The sequence below is a fragment of the Arctopsyche grandis genome, chromosome 6, assembly GCF_051622035.1.
Source record: "Arctopsyche grandis isolate Sample6627 chromosome 6, ASM5162203v2, whole genome shotgun sequence".
NCBI lineage: Eukaryota > Metazoa > Arthropoda > Insecta > Trichoptera > Hydropsychidae > Arctopsyche > Arctopsyche grandis.
Window position 1 is genome coordinate 17,527,120 of NC_135360.1, and position 18,222 is coordinate 17,545,341.

At 34.7% G+C, this 18,222-nt stretch overlaps 1 protein-coding gene across 2 annotated transcripts in view; it reads left to right on the forward strand.

Moving 5' to 3' along the window:
• The first annotated feature begins 573 nt into the window (after positions 1-573).
• The window catches only part of Ptp10D (Protein tyrosine phosphatase 10D), a 50,869-nt gene continuing 33,220 nt past the window's right edge, over positions 574-18,222 (forward strand). For both annotated transcript variants that reach the window (XM_077431774.1, XM_077431773.1), the window contains exon 1: positions 574-955. In XM_077431774.1, coding sequence (XP_077287900.1) covers positions 833-955 — 123 coding nt within the window. In that variant the 5' untranslated portion in view covers positions 574-832. The remainder of the gene's footprint in view (positions 956-18,222) is intronic.

The following is an 18,222-nucleotide window of genomic DNA, read 5'->3' on the forward strand; positions in this document are numbered from 1 at the left end:
CGCGTCTTACACAATATTTTTGCAGCATCGTAATGGCGGAGGATCCATTTACTTATATTGATGACCAAAATGAGCAAATGGCAAAGTATGAAAACGATCGGATAAGAGGCAAACTTTTTCCTGAATTGTAATCGTAAGTGAAACGTAAAAGAGGTATGTAAAAAAGGCGTGAATCCACCTCGGCAGCCGGAACTAGCCTAATGATCTCTCTACACACGAGCACGCACACTGTCTCAATTTTCTCCACTCGCTGAACAAACTCTACTCACATACATACGTACATATATTGAGCATACGTACACTACATATACTGAGTGTATGTACGTATAGTAAGTACATTCAAGAATCCGCTCAAAGTTTGAAAAAAAATATTGTGCATACTAACATTTAATATAAACATATCACTTCACCGTAAATAAACTTTAAGAAGCCAACGATTGCAGTATTTCCCGTACAAATTCGACGTATTTGTTGCTAATTTTTGCAAATCCCAATCGCTTAAGGCCGTTACAGAAGCGCGCTGTGGCCATAAGTAAAAGTGAAAAGTTTAGTTTGGAAGTGTAGCAACGCGACAGTTCAGTCGCGCTTCGACAGCGTGCGCGTCAGGTGGTGTCGGGTGTGTTACCACACGCGCAAATAATATTTACTTGAGCGAAACAAGTAAAACTTAACCGTCAATTTGGACGTCGTATTACAAAGTACGACAAACCGATCAACCGTCGCGAACAAACTCAAAAGAGTGCAACGATTGAGGAATACATAGTAATAAAATCTCAGTGGCGAGGTGTAATGTGTTTGGTGGAAATGTTGTGTTGAGTGTTGTAGCGGCGGCATGTGGGTGGTGAAGGGGCTCGTGGGGGCCCTCGAGCCGAGGCTGCGCCCCCGGCCGCTGCACTGGCTGTGGCTGTGGCTGTGGCTGCTGGGGATTCTTCACATTCTCTCTCTCCACACTCAGGTATGCTGAACTCACCTGTTGCGCGCCGGTTCGCAACCGATCGCTACATAGCTACATAGCTATGCTATGCTATGCTACCTGTGCTCTGCTCTACACTCTACCTGTCCATGTCTACATCCACATCCACATCCACATCCACTCACTCTCAACACACACACACACACACGCACGCATTCTCAAACACGTATTTCAAAACACACATTCAATCAGTGAAATCATTTATAATGCATATATCTTCTTTTGCACTCATACATGAATACGTCATGTAAAATAAACATTGCCTTTTTATTTATATTTTGTTCAATAAGCTATACAGTATTAATAAAATGCATCTTCAAGCTTTTACTTTATTATATGTGCTACTATGGCGTGTGCTTTACGCGTACGTTTCTATAGTACTATTAGTGTTGTGCTCGTTGATATTTTGACGCGAGATTTTGGAAAGGAATTGATACGTGAATTCAATTCGTAATCACCGGTAAATTTTTTATTCTATATACTTATATTTGTACAATAATTTAATATGAAATATTATATGAATATAACGTGCGTCTCACTACCGCTTCTTCGTGTATTATTTGAAAATATTTTTATCTTATTTTATCTTTAATTTATACCGGGTAGGCCTAACAGGTAACCTCGATGCGCCTTCTTGGCCAGAAAAATTGTACATTTGATACAAATATCATTAGTTACATACAAATATAGTTTGATACAAATATCTGGCCAGCAGAAACCAGTGGGATTTGAATTCGTGACCATTATGTTCGAAGTATTATATGCTAAACATTAGTTTATTCTGCTGGTTTGTCGTAGCTATGTATATATGTACATACAAATTGCTAAATTTTCTAAACATATCCATTCAAACGAAAGGTTAAATGTAAATTTGTTATAACATTTAAAAATTAAAAAAAATATTTTGAAACTAACAACTAGGATCATCTCCGAGGACGTCATTTGGGTGGGGTTCGAGCAGCTCATTTACCCCCTTCCTAGATTTGGCAAGGCTATCAACATGCCAGATAAATTGATGAAATACTATGAATCTTAATCAAATCGATTATTCGTTTGAAAAAACTGATATGATGTCCCCGATCATTTCACTTATGAGTGTATTGATTTATCACTCAACTATTTAGTATTGTATTGTGAACCTTGTTTGTTTACAAGTTGAGAATCCACTATGACAAATCTCTGCGCGTACAAATGTCTACTTTTAAACTTGTCAGTCAGTTATTGGTCATAAATAGATTTAGTCTAGAGATCGATGCAACGGAAAATATCAATGGACCATTCCATTCGTGTTCAATACAAGAGAGGAAAATAAGCATAGGAAATAGTGCACCGATCCCTAGCCTAAGTCTAGTTAAAAATCGTGGATCTTTCTAAGATTGAAGTAACAATTTACTTCATTTACCATCCAATCTCGTCATTCTGAAAGTTGATTGAGCTTTGTAGTTTAGCCTGTGTATATACATTGCTAATGTTTGTCTTTAAAAAAAAATTCTAATACGTTTGCTTGGTTACAATAATTTTGCCAAGAGAAACAACTGCAGCGCATTTTCCCGAGTCTTCTAAAAATTAAATAAAAAATGAAAACAGAGAATCGAAATAGTTTGTCACGATTCGTAATAAAATTGTTGAAAGATATAATAAAACGTAAAAATAATATCGTAAACTATATCGTGGTATTAAAACTAGTAAATGTGCAATTTATTTGTTTGTTCGCATTTTTTATGTAGTTTTATCATATAAAACGTAACTTAACATTTTATTTTGCTTTCACAACTATATAACTCTACTTTATACAATTTACATACCACAACAGTATATAAATATGCATACATATTTATGTATATTGCTACTGCATTACTAAATTGCACACATGTTTGCTCTAAAAAAATTACTCATGTGAGTTGATTCCCAAAACTATCCATAGAAATATTATGAAGTCGTTGCGTTTATTGTTTAACCCTTTGAGTGCTGACGTCTTTTCTGTTGAAAGCCCGCCACGCCGAAAATTTCGCCAACATTTCCAACTAGAATTATTTAGAAATCCAATAGAAAGCAGGTATAAAAATTGTAGCTAATCCAAAAAAACCTTAGATCACTACCGCCGACGATTTCGAGTTTTGTAAAGGTGTGTTTAGACTCTTTAATATATCTTGAAACAATATAAAATAAACAAAAGAAGTCTATTGATGAATGTTATTTCCAAAACTAGTTCCATCTTCTTCACTGATGTTAAAATGTAATGCTCGCAATCTAAATGCCAAGCCACAATCTAAAGTACTCAGCAGTTAAGGATTTCCATAGGGAAATTCTGCTATGGTTATAAATTCTGAAATTCCGGTGTAAACTAGTCTTTATACACGTTGACAAATGAATGTTCCATGTTCAATATATTTTTTTTCAATGCTACCTGGAAAGGCTTAGCGGGTAGTATTCTTGCTTACTTTGTACATGCTCAAAATAATACGCCTTTCGGCGTTTTTCAGGCCCATGGACTTTTTGGAAAAACGTTTATCAGCGTTGGTCAGCATTCAAAGGGTTAAGACCAGTGGCGGCTCGTCCATATGGGCTGCGGGGCTGCAGCCTTCCAGTACAGTACAAATACATGCTATTTTTGTTGTCCACATGGGCTGCGGGGCTGCAGACCTCCCAGTATAGTACATATTCAAGCTATTTTTGTTTTCATTCGATCACCGGTTTGATCTCACGAGCCGCTACTGGCTAAGACCAAATTATAATACCTAGTAATCCTATGTTTTTCCCAAGATATCAGGCCAAGGTGGGATTGTAATGCGCTCGCGCTCGCGTGCCACCTTTGTACTAGTTGTTTTTTTAATACTATATAAACTTTTTTCCAAATAAGATATTAATTTATCGATTTAATATTATTGTTTTGATTCGAATCATCGCAAGATGGATTATCGCACCTGATATGTTGAACAATTAAATTTATTATACGTATTTCAATGTGAATTGCGCTCTATGTCTATCAAGTGAATATTGAAGTATTTTTCTAATTTAAAAATTCAAATTAAATTTAAAAACAAATACAAAAAGTTTTTGTTTCTTCGTATCTTTATTAACGTTTCTATTGTTTGAAATTGGTTTTCCCGTGGACGCCGAGGTTCGTATTTAATACATATATTGGTTTGATATCTATGTTATTTTTTTGTATTGAATGCATGCATGGTTTTATAGCATTGGGTTTCAACCTTGATGAGCGGGAGTGTATAATTTTTTTGCGCATGCAGGTTTTGTAGTCTGTTAAGCAATGTAAGAGTTTGATGAGCGCTGTGTCATAAGTGCTGGTTGTATTCAGTACACTGGATCAAGAGGTTGTCATACCAATTAAGGTCTTTTTGAGCAAATTTTTGAGTTCATCGCTCACCCGTTCAAGTGGTACTTACGAATGGCATTCGCTAGTGTACACGGCGTGTGTAGTAATTATTATCGATCAATTTATTCATATGGCTTATTGTTTATTATTTTAGCTGGCTATTAAAACACAATAGGTCAATAAAATTTGCGCTATCTGCATTTGAAACCCGGGATTACCGTTATCGGGTGTCACGATTCGGCGAACGTGATACCTATTCGTCCATTTGTCTTCTCCGTTCGCATCACTCGCTTCCGTATCTGATATTTACTGACAACGGTAACCGAATCAATGTGGAGTGCGAAAATCAATATGGATTTGATGTAATTTACGCCGCAAACCTGTTTTATTTTCCTCCTATCTGTTAACGCTTCGTCCAGATGTAACAGATGCCCCACGTTGAAAATGAGCTTATTATTTAGTTTTCAATTTTTGCCCATCGTCCGGTTTTCATCGCTTTTGCATATTTATGCAGTAAATATTGTATTTTTACTGTCGGATACTGTTTGTTCTGAACGTCAAGTTTGAAAGTTGACGCATTTCGAATAACGGTTAATCGAATCGAATATTTAATTGTGTCCAATCTTCATTCTTTAATCGTTGTTATTCAACAGGATGGGATTTTGCATATTTATTTAGCGCTTCGCATTATACTTGTATGATTTCACGATTAGCTATAAATTGTATCTTTTTTTATACTTATCTTAAATAACTAACATTAAAGAAACATTACGTATAACTTTCAATTTCAAAAAAACCAACAAGAAGTTTTATCTCAAAATGGTAATTTTATGATAAATTCGTTTTTAAGTTTTGCAAGACTTATTCTTCTCACACTTTTTTCATGAATTAATATTCACTTTTTCAATGCATGCATATGTACGTGGCTATGTATCTACATACATACATAAGTGATGTATAATAGAAAAAAAACATGTTCGAAGCCACGCAAGTGTATTTAGAATATTATGTCGACACGTACTAATCGGATGAAAAATGATATGATATTGCACCACGAGATGCGCGAACATATATTATTGCACTGTAAGCATTTCGTAATGTACTTATTAAATAAATAAATAATTATCTCCGTACCTCTATATTTAATTTTCAAGGATAACATTTATTAATACATACGTATTTGGGTTCACTGGTTGCCGACGCGATAGCCTACCATAATGTACATATGTATTAAGGGATTCACATGGATATGACTCTAACATAATGTACATATGTATGTATACTCATTAGAGCAATCCCAAATACCAGTACACGTTCCAACAATGCTGAAAGTAAGATAGCAATAAAAATGGCTTTCTACGAAGTAAAGGATGCATGCACATCGATATGTAGGTTTTTTGAGAGGTACGTGTTTTTTTTATTTTATTTTTGCACACGTAAAAAAACACTAGCACGCCTGATATGTATATGTCAGGACAAAACTCACCACCTGGAGTATTTTCGGCGATATGTTTTCCTTGTATTTGACATAGGTTTGACGGTGATCGATAACGGTGATTCCTATATTTGAAGAAATGTAGAAGAAACTTGTCGAAATATTAGGAAGAATGCAGAAGATAAATCTGTGAACACATATGTACATATACACGAAGGCACATACATATGCTAATTTGTATGTGGACGGTCTGGCAAGTCGCGAAAGTAAATATAATACATAATTATGCCATGACCACTGACGAATTCACATGTTTGTACGTATGCTCATTTGTACGCGGACGGCTGAGTGAGCGTGTGGGTTGGAATGAGTGGGCAGTTCGGTGGGTGGAGTGGGAGCAAGGCGGCAATAAATAGCACAATAAATAATGAGAAAACTATTATATAGTGTAGATCCATATATGCGAATTGACATCAAGGGGTGTGGTTAATTAATTTATTTATTTAAATAAGACGCTTTTAAATGTATCAATTTCTTGCCAAATCCACCCGTTGAAATATCAACGGGAATAAGGGCGAAAACACACTGAGTGGTATGGGACGTGACGTGTCTATGCATATGTTTGGGAGGTTGGAAGTGTATGCATATCCATATGCAACTGACAAGTTTCTCCTAAATTTCTTCAAATATGGTATTCACCCCTATCGATCACTGTCAAGCAAGGATAAATACAAGGATCACCGAAAACACTCCATGTGGTGATTTTTGGGAATCTGTACCATGTATGTATATGGGCTAGGATGCTGCGTTTTTTTCGCATGTTTAAAAGTATCTATAAAAAAAAAAACACGTACCACTCATTGTGTTTTCGCCCTTAAGCTACTTTGGAAAGTTACAGTGCTATCACTGATGCACTCAATCACTTTTACTCTGGTGTTAATTTGAAGGGTGTTACTACTAGATAGGCTTAAAGCTAACAAGCTTTTGCAGAAAATGAAAGAATTAGTGTTTATGCTGCATTTTTGGAACCATATGTCATTCAGAAATCAGATCTATGATTGAGTTTCTCATCTAAAACACACTAAGTGGTATGGGACGTCATGTGTCCTTGGCTTCCCGCTGTGCACGTGCAGAATGAATATGTTTTGGAAGTCGCACGTCTATGCATATCCATATGCAACCGAAAAGTTTCTCCTACATTTCTTCAAATATGGGATTCACCGTTATCGATCACTGTCAAGCAAGGATGCACCATGTATATGGGCTAGGTGTGCTGCGTTTTTTTCGCATGTTTAAAAGTATTTCAAAAAAAAAGACGCACTACGTACCACTCAGTGTGTTTTTGCTACACTGGTCGGGTGATAGTTTCAGTCCCATTTACCATACCATTTGACAGCTAATGTCTGTCAATTAGTATACTAGTTGGTAAATACAACCCCAACTGTTGGTCTGCATGTGATCTGAATGTGGTATGCCAGAATGTCGCTAGGCAACTTTGATGAATACAATACATTTCTCGTGAATATGCGGTTAATTTTTCCCACACATTACGCATCGTCGTCAATAATAAGGGGCGACAGAATCGCTCTCACTCTTCCCGCGTCACACTATGACGTCCCTTGCATTCTCCAGACGGATGTTGCATTTTTTCAGTGGATCGGCTGCTGCATCGGGAGCGCATCTCGCGTCCACGTGTGTGTCTCGTTTCAACCCGGACGTGCGAAGCGGATACACAGCGAATCACACGCATCACGTACACGGTTTATGAATTTGCCAGTCGACGGCCAAAAATCGACATCGTCCATATCCGGTCGTCGTGACCGGAAACTCCGCTTTTAGACCAGCCATCGATGGTCGTCTATATTTGTGTGACTTTCGTCGCGATGCACCTGGACTAAAAACATATAGACTTACCTACCAGCGGTGGCGCTGAAAATAGACTGAACGAATTAGTATAAATTAACCGACGAATTGGAACGATCTCGTGTGTCTGGATTCTTCGGAAATTTCACGCCTGAACATTGGCTAAATTAGTCGTTTCGAAGTTCTGCGCGCTGAAAATAGGCCCCACTATGTCTGGCTTTTATCAGTAGATTCGTGAAATGAATGTTGTATTGAAATTAAAAAAAAAATGGCATTTTATATGAAGAAAGTTTTTGATCCATGTGTAATAATGACGTATTGATGCGAAACCCGAGCATTGGAGATTGTACGCTCGTTATAGCGAGGAGATACAGGAAACGAATCACATGGGTGAGAGGTATGATTGTCGATAAGAGTAGCGAGCGAAGAGATTGAAATGGCAATGGGTGGGTCGTGTAGCTAGAAGAATTGTACGAAATATAGATAGAAGAAGTTATCGAATGGTAGGTACCAAAGAGAATGTATGTAAAAGGTTGTTCAGAAGTTAGATCGTATGTATGTATGTATGTATGTTGATGAATGGAGGCCTGCTGTATGTATGACAAATGGCTGCAAATTATGATGACGATTCAGGAAATGTACTAGATATAATAATGTTTTTATATAAACAATTTAAACCTATTTTAACGTGATCTTTATCAATGACTAATGGACAATTTTCTACCACTCTTCATAGTGATCGAATTATTTTTTTACAGTTGCAATACATACATCCTTGTATTGAACTGGAACTATGTACTCCGTAATACGTTCACAGTTGAATACATTTGCATACGTAGCAGCGGCGTGCCCTGAAAATCTCCCTGTTTTTGTCGCACATCCTCACTTACGTGTGTGCGAGCAGGATACAAGAGAATTAGAAACGGAATGGATTTTTTGCTACATTGCGATTGTGGAAATGAAAATCGTGAATACGGAATATCTGGCACTCGAGTTCTTGTTAGTATGATAGTTCGCGTGTGCAACTCTCGATGGATGAACTTTTCGGGTGTTTCAGATGTTCTGTGATCGAGATTTTAGTGACGTGTGCGGGATCGCTTTGTGCGGAATAATCACCGAACCATGAGTACATTTTGGCAACCGCAACTTATTTTTATATGCAAAAACAAAGTAAAAAAGTGTTAGATTTTTTTGTTGTACCAAATGCATCATCAATTGTTTTCAGTGCCTGTTTTATTGAGTTAATCTCGTTATGACCGTTTCGATTGTCATTTAATGCTAGTAAATTGATAGAATTGATAAGTGACAAAAGTGATGTGTAAAGTAGTTTCAGTAAATATCATATGATTGAATCGTAATATCTACATACTTACATATGGGCAACAAATTAAATGATAAGTATGTATGTAAATCAGTTTTCGGCCAGTATTTTATTAACAAAATAGTCAGTATTAAATGTCAGTATAAATAACAAATGGACAGTTTAAAAATCTGACATACATTCGCCAGAACATATACTTTCAATGCCTGTTGGTTGGAATTGTCTATAAAAATCGCACTAAGATTGTTTTGATACCAACCAAAAAGATATACTGGCCATTCGTCAAAATAAAACTTACTATTTAACATTAATACTGACCATTTAATATAACTTTTTATTATTTATACAGACCACTTGTATACTGAACGATGGATACACTGGCCGTTTACTATACATAAATACTTGCCGCTTAATATAAAGACTGACCTTTCATATTTAAATACTGACAAAAACAGACTAAAATACTTACCAGTAAAATACTAGCCTTACATATGTATGTATGTATGTATGTATACGTACATACAGTGTATTTTGTAACTAATCTTAAACTAAAATGTAATTAACCATATCGTATTGGAATTCAACTCTGTGTCTGTGTAGTAAATAGATAGTGATTTCATTTTGACTGCATTTTCGGAGATTTTGAAGTATGCGGAAATCGTACAACAAAAAATAGCCAATTAAAAAGCGTATCTATATGTATATATTATTAGAATAAAATTAATAGATTGATCGTAAAATCGGCAAGCTAAAATATATTCATTGACAAAATAATATTCACCGTATATACATACATACGCACTTGAAGGCCGTACGTTGATATTTTGTTCGAATATCCACCGGTTTTAACGTGTTTATACAACCTCGTTTGCAAAGTGTATGTTTAAAAACATTGGGAAAACCGTCGAAAAATAACGGTGATATTGAAAAACAAAGTGCGAGCTTCGTATATGTACATATGTAGTACATATGCGTATGCAAGTGTAATAAAAAGCGTTGCACCTTGGAGAACAATGAGAAGAAAACAAGAGCGCATCGCATATGCATTTTACACACGAGCTTGGGGAAAGTGATTACATACGGTAAATTACATTCATATTATTACAATCGTTCGAAAGTCGATAATTTCGTATCGATCGTTCATAATGGAAGATCTGATTCTCATGTGGAAAAAATTGCAAATTTATCTGCCATCTAAGATGCATTGTGATGCAATCGGATAATTATCTATCAAAATATTTTGTATAACAATATAATTTTCTTTGATAATAATTTCGCAAGAAAGACATTTTTTTGTTTTATTTAAAATATGAATTAATTTCAGTTGGGTTCGTTTGTTTGTTTTTTTATTTGAATATTTATTGGTCCTAAAATCAAATGTTTTGAAATTGGAATAAACATTTGCAAAATTTTGTGCATACATACATAAACATATCGAAAATAAATAAGGTGTAATACATTTGTGAGAGGTTAATTTTGAAAGCAAAACAAAAAAAAATAGCACCTGTGTATAAAATAAACTTGGAATCATGGCTAATTTGAAGTTATTTATTATGTAAATATGTATGTGAGCATCTCAGACGTCGCCATATGTTTTTAGAAGCCTTTCAAGTCATCACACTCGTTTCTATAATTTCATCAATGAAACCGTCATGTCAAAAGAAAAATGCGTCAAATAAAAGATTATTCGAAAATTATTTTTGTATTAATTTTTTATCGTGATTCGATAAAAAATGAAGCAAAAATTGCAACCGAATCGATCGCTTTATACTTAAGTTTCTATATAGCAGTAATTAGAAACGCTAATGGCGTTAGCTCACTTTTTGCATCATCATCCGTTTTCAATTGGCGCTAATTAGCCGGGCTTCCGTCAGAAGTGGCGAAACTTTTTTGTTCCTTCCCTTTTCTTACAATCGTATTTAAATAAATCCTTCTAATCACCTACGCGTGTAATCAACAATTTTTATATTATTAACATTGAGTTTTCCACACTGCATGTGTGATTCATTAATTTTATAGGATTTACGCTTGAATAAATTAATCGTTTTGCAGTTTTTTTCTATAATAAATTTTCTGATGCATATTCGCAAAACGCAATTGATTGTATATTCGCAAACGTTCATCCAAACGGGCGAGCATAACCGAGTCGAAGGTTTTCGGATCGACTGTTAATTGGACAATTTACAATGATTTCACATTCAATAACCACAGTTTCCTGTTAGTTGTAAATAAAATTCAAATATTTTTAAAACTCATGAATTTTTGAGCGTCACAACAATTATTATGCTAATTTCAGCTGAATATTTATTAATTTAATTTTTATTGCGATCGTAAATTAATTTTATGATTTAATTATTTAATGATTAATATATGTACTACATACGTATATCGTTTTTTTCATCCGTATTATGCATACAACCAAAATCTGTGATGCAGATTTATTCCTAGTTTATTGACCTAGAACTTGTCTGCTTTCAAATTGCTATACATATATTTAAGATTATTTTTCGCATAATAATATCGTTGAATAGAGCAAGAATGACGCATCGTAACAATAATAATTAGTTGGCCTAGTGGCTAATAGTCAATCCGTAGCTTCAAAATTTTGAAAAAAATGTATAATTTTACATTTGTGAAGTCTTTGTACTCCCTGTACGCACAGATCTTTATCGAATGGCTCCTATTCTACGAGCTATCAGACTTCGCAATGAAATTGTTGCTGCTGCGCCTAAATGTGATAATATTTTTTAATTTATGCTTTAAATATTTTAAATATTAAAATTTTTAAATATTTTCCACCTCAGTGCGGTAGGTTATCGGAGATTATTTAAATATATTTGTCTGGTAGGCTGCGCTCATAATTATTTTCATAATTGAATTTGATGTATGAGTGGAATTTTGATCTTCTCTCTTTTTAATTTGGGTCTCGCAGGGATATTTTATATTTGTGGCTGGTTCTTATATGTATGTATTGGTGCTGGCTGCAGATGCAAGACATTCCCTACTTTGTATTTTTACTTTTTCTGCTATTATAATGCTTTTTTATGATTATGTATAAATGTGTTTTTTGTTTGTGTACATATGTATGTATGTATGTATGTATGTACATATTTTTTCTCATCTCTGTATTTTTTTCGACCATTGTGGCGCATTAGGGAATCCTGTTATTCCACAATGGTCCAAACTGAAATAAATAAATAGTAAAAATGATGCTCACAAAACAATGGTGACAAAAAAAGCAACTGATATTTTCATTTCTGCTAGTATTCATAAGCCAGGGCAAGGCTTACGCAGTTCTACGTTTAAACACAGCGGGCGAATCCACTCCAGCTTCATTTTATTTTTTCTCTTTCCTCTATATTTATTAAGTAAATATATTACATGTACATCTTTCGTCGTTTTTTTTTTTTTGAGCTTTCGCTTCGATGACGACACCTCTCTGTTTTCCTCTATGTTTATCTTTCGCAGAATTTCCCTTCAAACTCGATTGTATCATAATGTAACATCATTGACCTCGGAAAAATAATTTCACACGCGTTTTGAGAATCGCTCTGGCCCGATTCCAAACGAAAGCTTCTAATAGTCTTTAGACGGCAGTTGCACGCGTGGCCGATATTTTAATCCGTTTGATCCAAGTTTGCGTTCCCGAATACACCTTGGACGAAGGTCGTCTGCAAACTGGGCTAAACTACACACGCTCATCTCTTTTGTTACTAAAATTTGCAAACTAGCACTCGAAAGAGCTTCTCTGTGTACTTGTTTGTGAACTCGTATACAAAGTATCCTCGACTTGTTTCCAAAACTACCTAATAATGTACTTAGTACACACGTACATACATACTTACAGTGGTGTAGTCGGGCCAGGTCGCCGCCCTGGTACTTCTTTTTGAGCCAGGTCGCCGCCCTGGCACTTTGATTGGTATAAACATTGTTTTTCTAGTACAATTAAAAATATTTTGACTAAAATTTCATATAAAATTTTGTATTCCAAATATTGTGAGCAGACTCTCGCTCTAATACTCGATGACCACAATCGAATAGTAATCTGAGCACATTCAAAACTTAAAAGACGTTTAATGAAATTTATTTGCTTTTTTATCTAATACCACCCAAAACTTCTAAAGAAAACATTCTTTGGACTATTTACCATATGCACTTGAGGATAGATAAAATGAGGGAACTCAGCTTAAATGAATAGTCATCTCTAAATTCACTTGTTAAAATTTGATAGTTTCTTGACATATGTATGTGTGTATACATATATATAGACATGGTTTTAGCATTGCTAAAAGCAAATGTTGCTGTTGACACACAAACACGAATTATGGAAGTTTTTATAAAATATAAAAAAATACATCATAATTTCAACAAGTAAGAATATTTGTTAATTATTATTTGATTTTTTTTATAAATATTTGAACTACCAATATTATGATACAATTTTTTTTTAGTAAGGAAAAAGCGGGGGGGGAGGGGTCGTAAAAATTAAACACCGACCTGGTTCTTTTTTATTTACCACTACACCACTGCATACATACATCTCAAAACAGTCTATTCTCGAGCATACTCTTTATGTATGGAATTGATTTTACAATGCAGATTGTACCAGTCATTGGTACATAGTCATCGAAGGACATCCGCATATGTATTGTAAATAATTCGTTTTTGTAACGAGTTTCGAATTTTTTTTTCTGAATTGTTTCAAATTAATTTGAATTGTTAAATCAAATTTCGTTTAAACGCAAATATACATACATATATATGTATCTTGTATTAGATAATTGATTCGAATGACTTTTTACTGGGGTAAGCTCGGTTTAACCCAGCATTCTCCCATTGCATACAAATTCCACTTGGCCTATTGTGTTATTCATAATTTTCGTCACACACTCGTCTATCAATAGTGACAAATGAGAAATCTCAAAATTCTTATTATCATAATGTAACCTTCAATCGCTTTGCAATTACATACATACTACGATTTTTTTCAGATATGTATGCTAATTATGTATCGTACAGGCTTCGAACGTTTCGAAATTCCATACTGTTTATTTATCACTTTTACTAATTGCGAAATTTGTATGTGTATTTTAAAAACAAACACATGTCAGTCTCACAATCGCTATTCTAAACTCTCCGAAATGTATTTTTTGACCAGCTGTCGTTTATCACTGCAAAATCGTCTCATTGTTATAGATAGATACACATGCTAGAAATGTTTTCGGCAAATTGAAATTAACAACTGGGAAGTTGAACGAATCTCGAAATCGGCTTGTTTTGATTTGCATATCAATTTATAGTGTCGTATAAATTTGCATGCTAATTTTTGGGATCGCCTTTTCGAAAACTTTGAGAAATACCGACTTCATATAATCGACGCATAGACGTTCTCTCGTTTTTGTTTTGTGGTATTAAATTATCAAGTTGAATTTTATCATACAAAACAATCCTTTCCATGAATATTGATAGAACTAATCGTCTTCTTATGAAATTTTCTTAAATTAAACATAAGCAGCATACAGATCAGTGGTAAGCGTGTAATGCTTTCAATTGTGTGGTCACGGGTTCAAACCCTGGCTTTGTGCTGCCGGCCACACCTTGGATATATAACTACAAGGTCGATCGTTTCCTATCAGAGTTTGCCAATTTATCCGATTTCATTGAAACGGTTCCAACAAATTGGCAACCCTATTCTATTTTTCGCAAAATTCGATTTAACAGCATCTGGAATTTGCTGGTTTATAAAATTCTGCAAATTTGTCCATAAATTGTTAATCGATGTTTGTAATTGGCCTTGAATAATACTTACGTACAATGTTTGACCGTAGATGTCGTGTGAAATAAAATAAATGGGTGTAATATACCTGTATTAAAAAATAAATAAGATTTATTTATTTTTGTCAATTATTTTGAGCATTAATTTTGTTGCTGGCAAGATTTAGCTCCAGATCCGCGTCTCCTTTTATGTTTTTTTCGAGTTTACCTTGAGTATAACAGTTCTGCATAAAATCGGTACCGCAAAAAATCTAAGTTTTGTCCTCTTCAGGCGGAAGTGGAATGACATTGGTTTAATTGTTTAATCGTGAAATTGTTTGTCGAAAATCTGAAGAGTCGACTCTTAAAATCAAGTATTTTGAACCACTTTAAGGAGATAAGATCTCGTTTGTCGCCGCGTGCTATTTATTGTACATATATTAATTCCAAGTTTATTCGAACAATTGACATATAACAACGTATTATATGTATATATGTATGTATGTTTCTTAGGGTGTAACTAGTTTCATATGCGATGCAGTCTGCTTCCTTCGACATTCTATAAGGACAACGTGCTAACGACCTTGTCGAAGGTGTCGTTGACTACGATGACCAATCCAAATAGACACAGGATAACATCCTGCTCAGTCGAGATTCAAGGAAGTCCGCCTACTCTTTGTTGGACAGCATCATCGCCAGATCTCCACTGTCACATCCGTCGAGACGTCGAGGACGATTGCGTGACATTTGACAATCGTGGCGAAATTACCCGTTCGGCAAATTGTGCACGACCTTACTGTGTATAAATGATCTTCATCCTTTTGAAAAAAAATATTAATGACGACATTTTTTTTTCATTCGACTTTCGAACCGCATAATGGGTCCTCAATGGTCGATAGGCGACGCGATTAATTTATTTCGGGATAAACACATCTTCATATTGAATTTTATCGACTGGTCATCTGGGTTGATATAACGGTCAATTTTAGAACGGCCCCGGTCAAAAGATAAAAATACACTCGATCGGTTTTCAAAAATATATATTTTTTTTATCACCATAGTTTTTTATTATTTTTAAGATAAATTAGTTAACTAATTTGAAAATTTAAGTGTGCAAATCTAAAAATTTTACGAATGCAATATGGATCTCAAAAAATTGATATTATGCCAAAGAAAAAAAAATTCAAAAAATAAGGTCGTGTTTAAGAAATTTAAAAATGATGAAAAACCGCTGATTGAAAAAGAAATCGTATATCGAAATCATACATTGTATGTACGTACCAGTGTTGTGTCTTGGTAATCTTCCCGGTTTTATCGCATGGGCTTACTTACATGTGCGCGAGCGGGATACAGGAGACTAGGTGACGTCATACAGAGTTCCTTGCATCCCGCTCGCGCACACGTAAGTAAGGCCGTGTGACAAAAAGAAGATTTCTACGGAACGTCACTGGTATGTACATATGCAATTTGTCGTGTTGACCAGAGATCGGATACACGTGATTGCAGTATTCTTATTAATGGACGATTTCTTAAAAAAACCAGTGTTCACAGCAAGAGGGAAAAAAATATATATACGTATCTGAATGTCCTTGAAACGTTTGTTTGTTGGTGTTTCCACGCTGTTTTGATTCGAACATCCTGCATCGTCAACAATAAGAGCAATACATGGAATATACGAGATATCAATTCTTTTCCTTAAACTGCCTGCATACATATATGTATTCCATCTGAAAACGATCTCTTCTGAGGTTTGTTCAGTGAGCTCACCGTATTATTACGACTCGAGGTTGGTTGGTTGGTTGGGTTAGGTTAGCTCGCGAGAAGAAAGCGGGTCACCGGCTACGGTTTAGCGAAACCACCGAACCGACGACTCTCAAACTGTGACTCAGTTCCTCTCAAGACATGATCCAAAAGGAAGGGGGGGGAGGGGGGGAGATCTGGAAGGCAGATAGGTGTACAACAATGTGCAAAAAAATGACATTAGCAAGCATTACGTGCCCGCGAGACGAAAAGATCTGATATGAGCGAACATGGCAAGACATGTTCGTTTGTAGTCTTTATGTTTCTACGGCTATATTCGGCTAAAAGTTATTTGTATTGTCAATTTCGCGACAAAAAATTATGCTTAATTCTACTGAAAAACCCACGATGTCTGATCTGAATTCTTACTTGTTGCCATTGTGTTTGTGTTAGCGTAGGGGTATTCGCAACATCTTGTAAGTGCTAAATCTACTCGTTACATTTACAAAAAAGGAATACAGAAGCAAGAAGTTTCAACACCTCGGAATAAGCCTCTTATACATACATACATACATACAATGAAACATGTTTTCATATATAGCATATTGCTAAACATACTATTTACATACATAAGTATAAATAATCAATTTATCTACATATGTAAGTATGTATTAATTACTCAGTAGCAATAGATGAAGTTTTGTGTTCATGCGTAAATTCTATCTCCAGATTTAAATTAATTGGAACTCGGAATCGATCACTGATTTCGTTTTAATGGTTTATAAAAAAATTGTGTTCATATTTTGGAGATTATTTGAATACCGTTAGTCTTATCTAACTGAAACATAGTTCTTAGATCAGTTACTGAAATGTTTATCGTTACGTTGTAATTTTTAGGTTGACCGAAAGTAGTACCTCAATATATAAGTCTCCTCATTTAACCGCTCAACGGATTGGGTTGAAACTTTTTTACATGTATTAGGTATGATAAATTTCATACATTAATATTTTTTCATGATTTTAAGAAATATGAAACTCGTATGCATGTACTTACATATATATTTTGCGGATAACTTGCACATCGATAATCACTGATGTTTAGTGAACCGTCACGTCTCAATTTTTGCCAACTGAAGTGACATTTCCTTAACTTTCCGTAACTTTATTCTTATTTGTCTTGGTTTTTTTCTCAAATAATATCAAGTGGGATTAGTTATACGATATAACTAAACCATAGATACAACTTGCATCTATGTATGTGTATACATACATACATATCAGTGACATGTCGTGGAAATCTACCTGTTTTTATCACACAGCCTTACGTGTGTAGGATTCAAGGGGACTAGGTGACATCATATCGAGTCCCCTTGTATCGTAATCACGCACACGTAAATAAAGATGTACGATGAAAACAGGGAGATTTTTTCGGCACGTCACTGGTACATATTATACGTAAGTATACTTACTTACATACATGTATGCAAGAAATTTAAATATAAGTTTCTCACCCGAAAAAAAAAACGCTGCTACGTGCAAATTTTGATTTTAATTAATATGGATAGTACCAAAGTAAAAGAAAAAAATGAGACCTATGTATATATATGGGAATGTATCACTTCCTCTTACCCAAATATGTATTTTAAAAAAATTTCAACGTAACGGTTAACATTTCACTTAAAAATATGAATGGTTGTTGACTTATAATAATTAATATAAAAACAGTTTAAAACGTTATCAGAGATTGATAAATACATATATGTATGTAACATATACGGCTGACAACAAATTAAGTCGTAGTC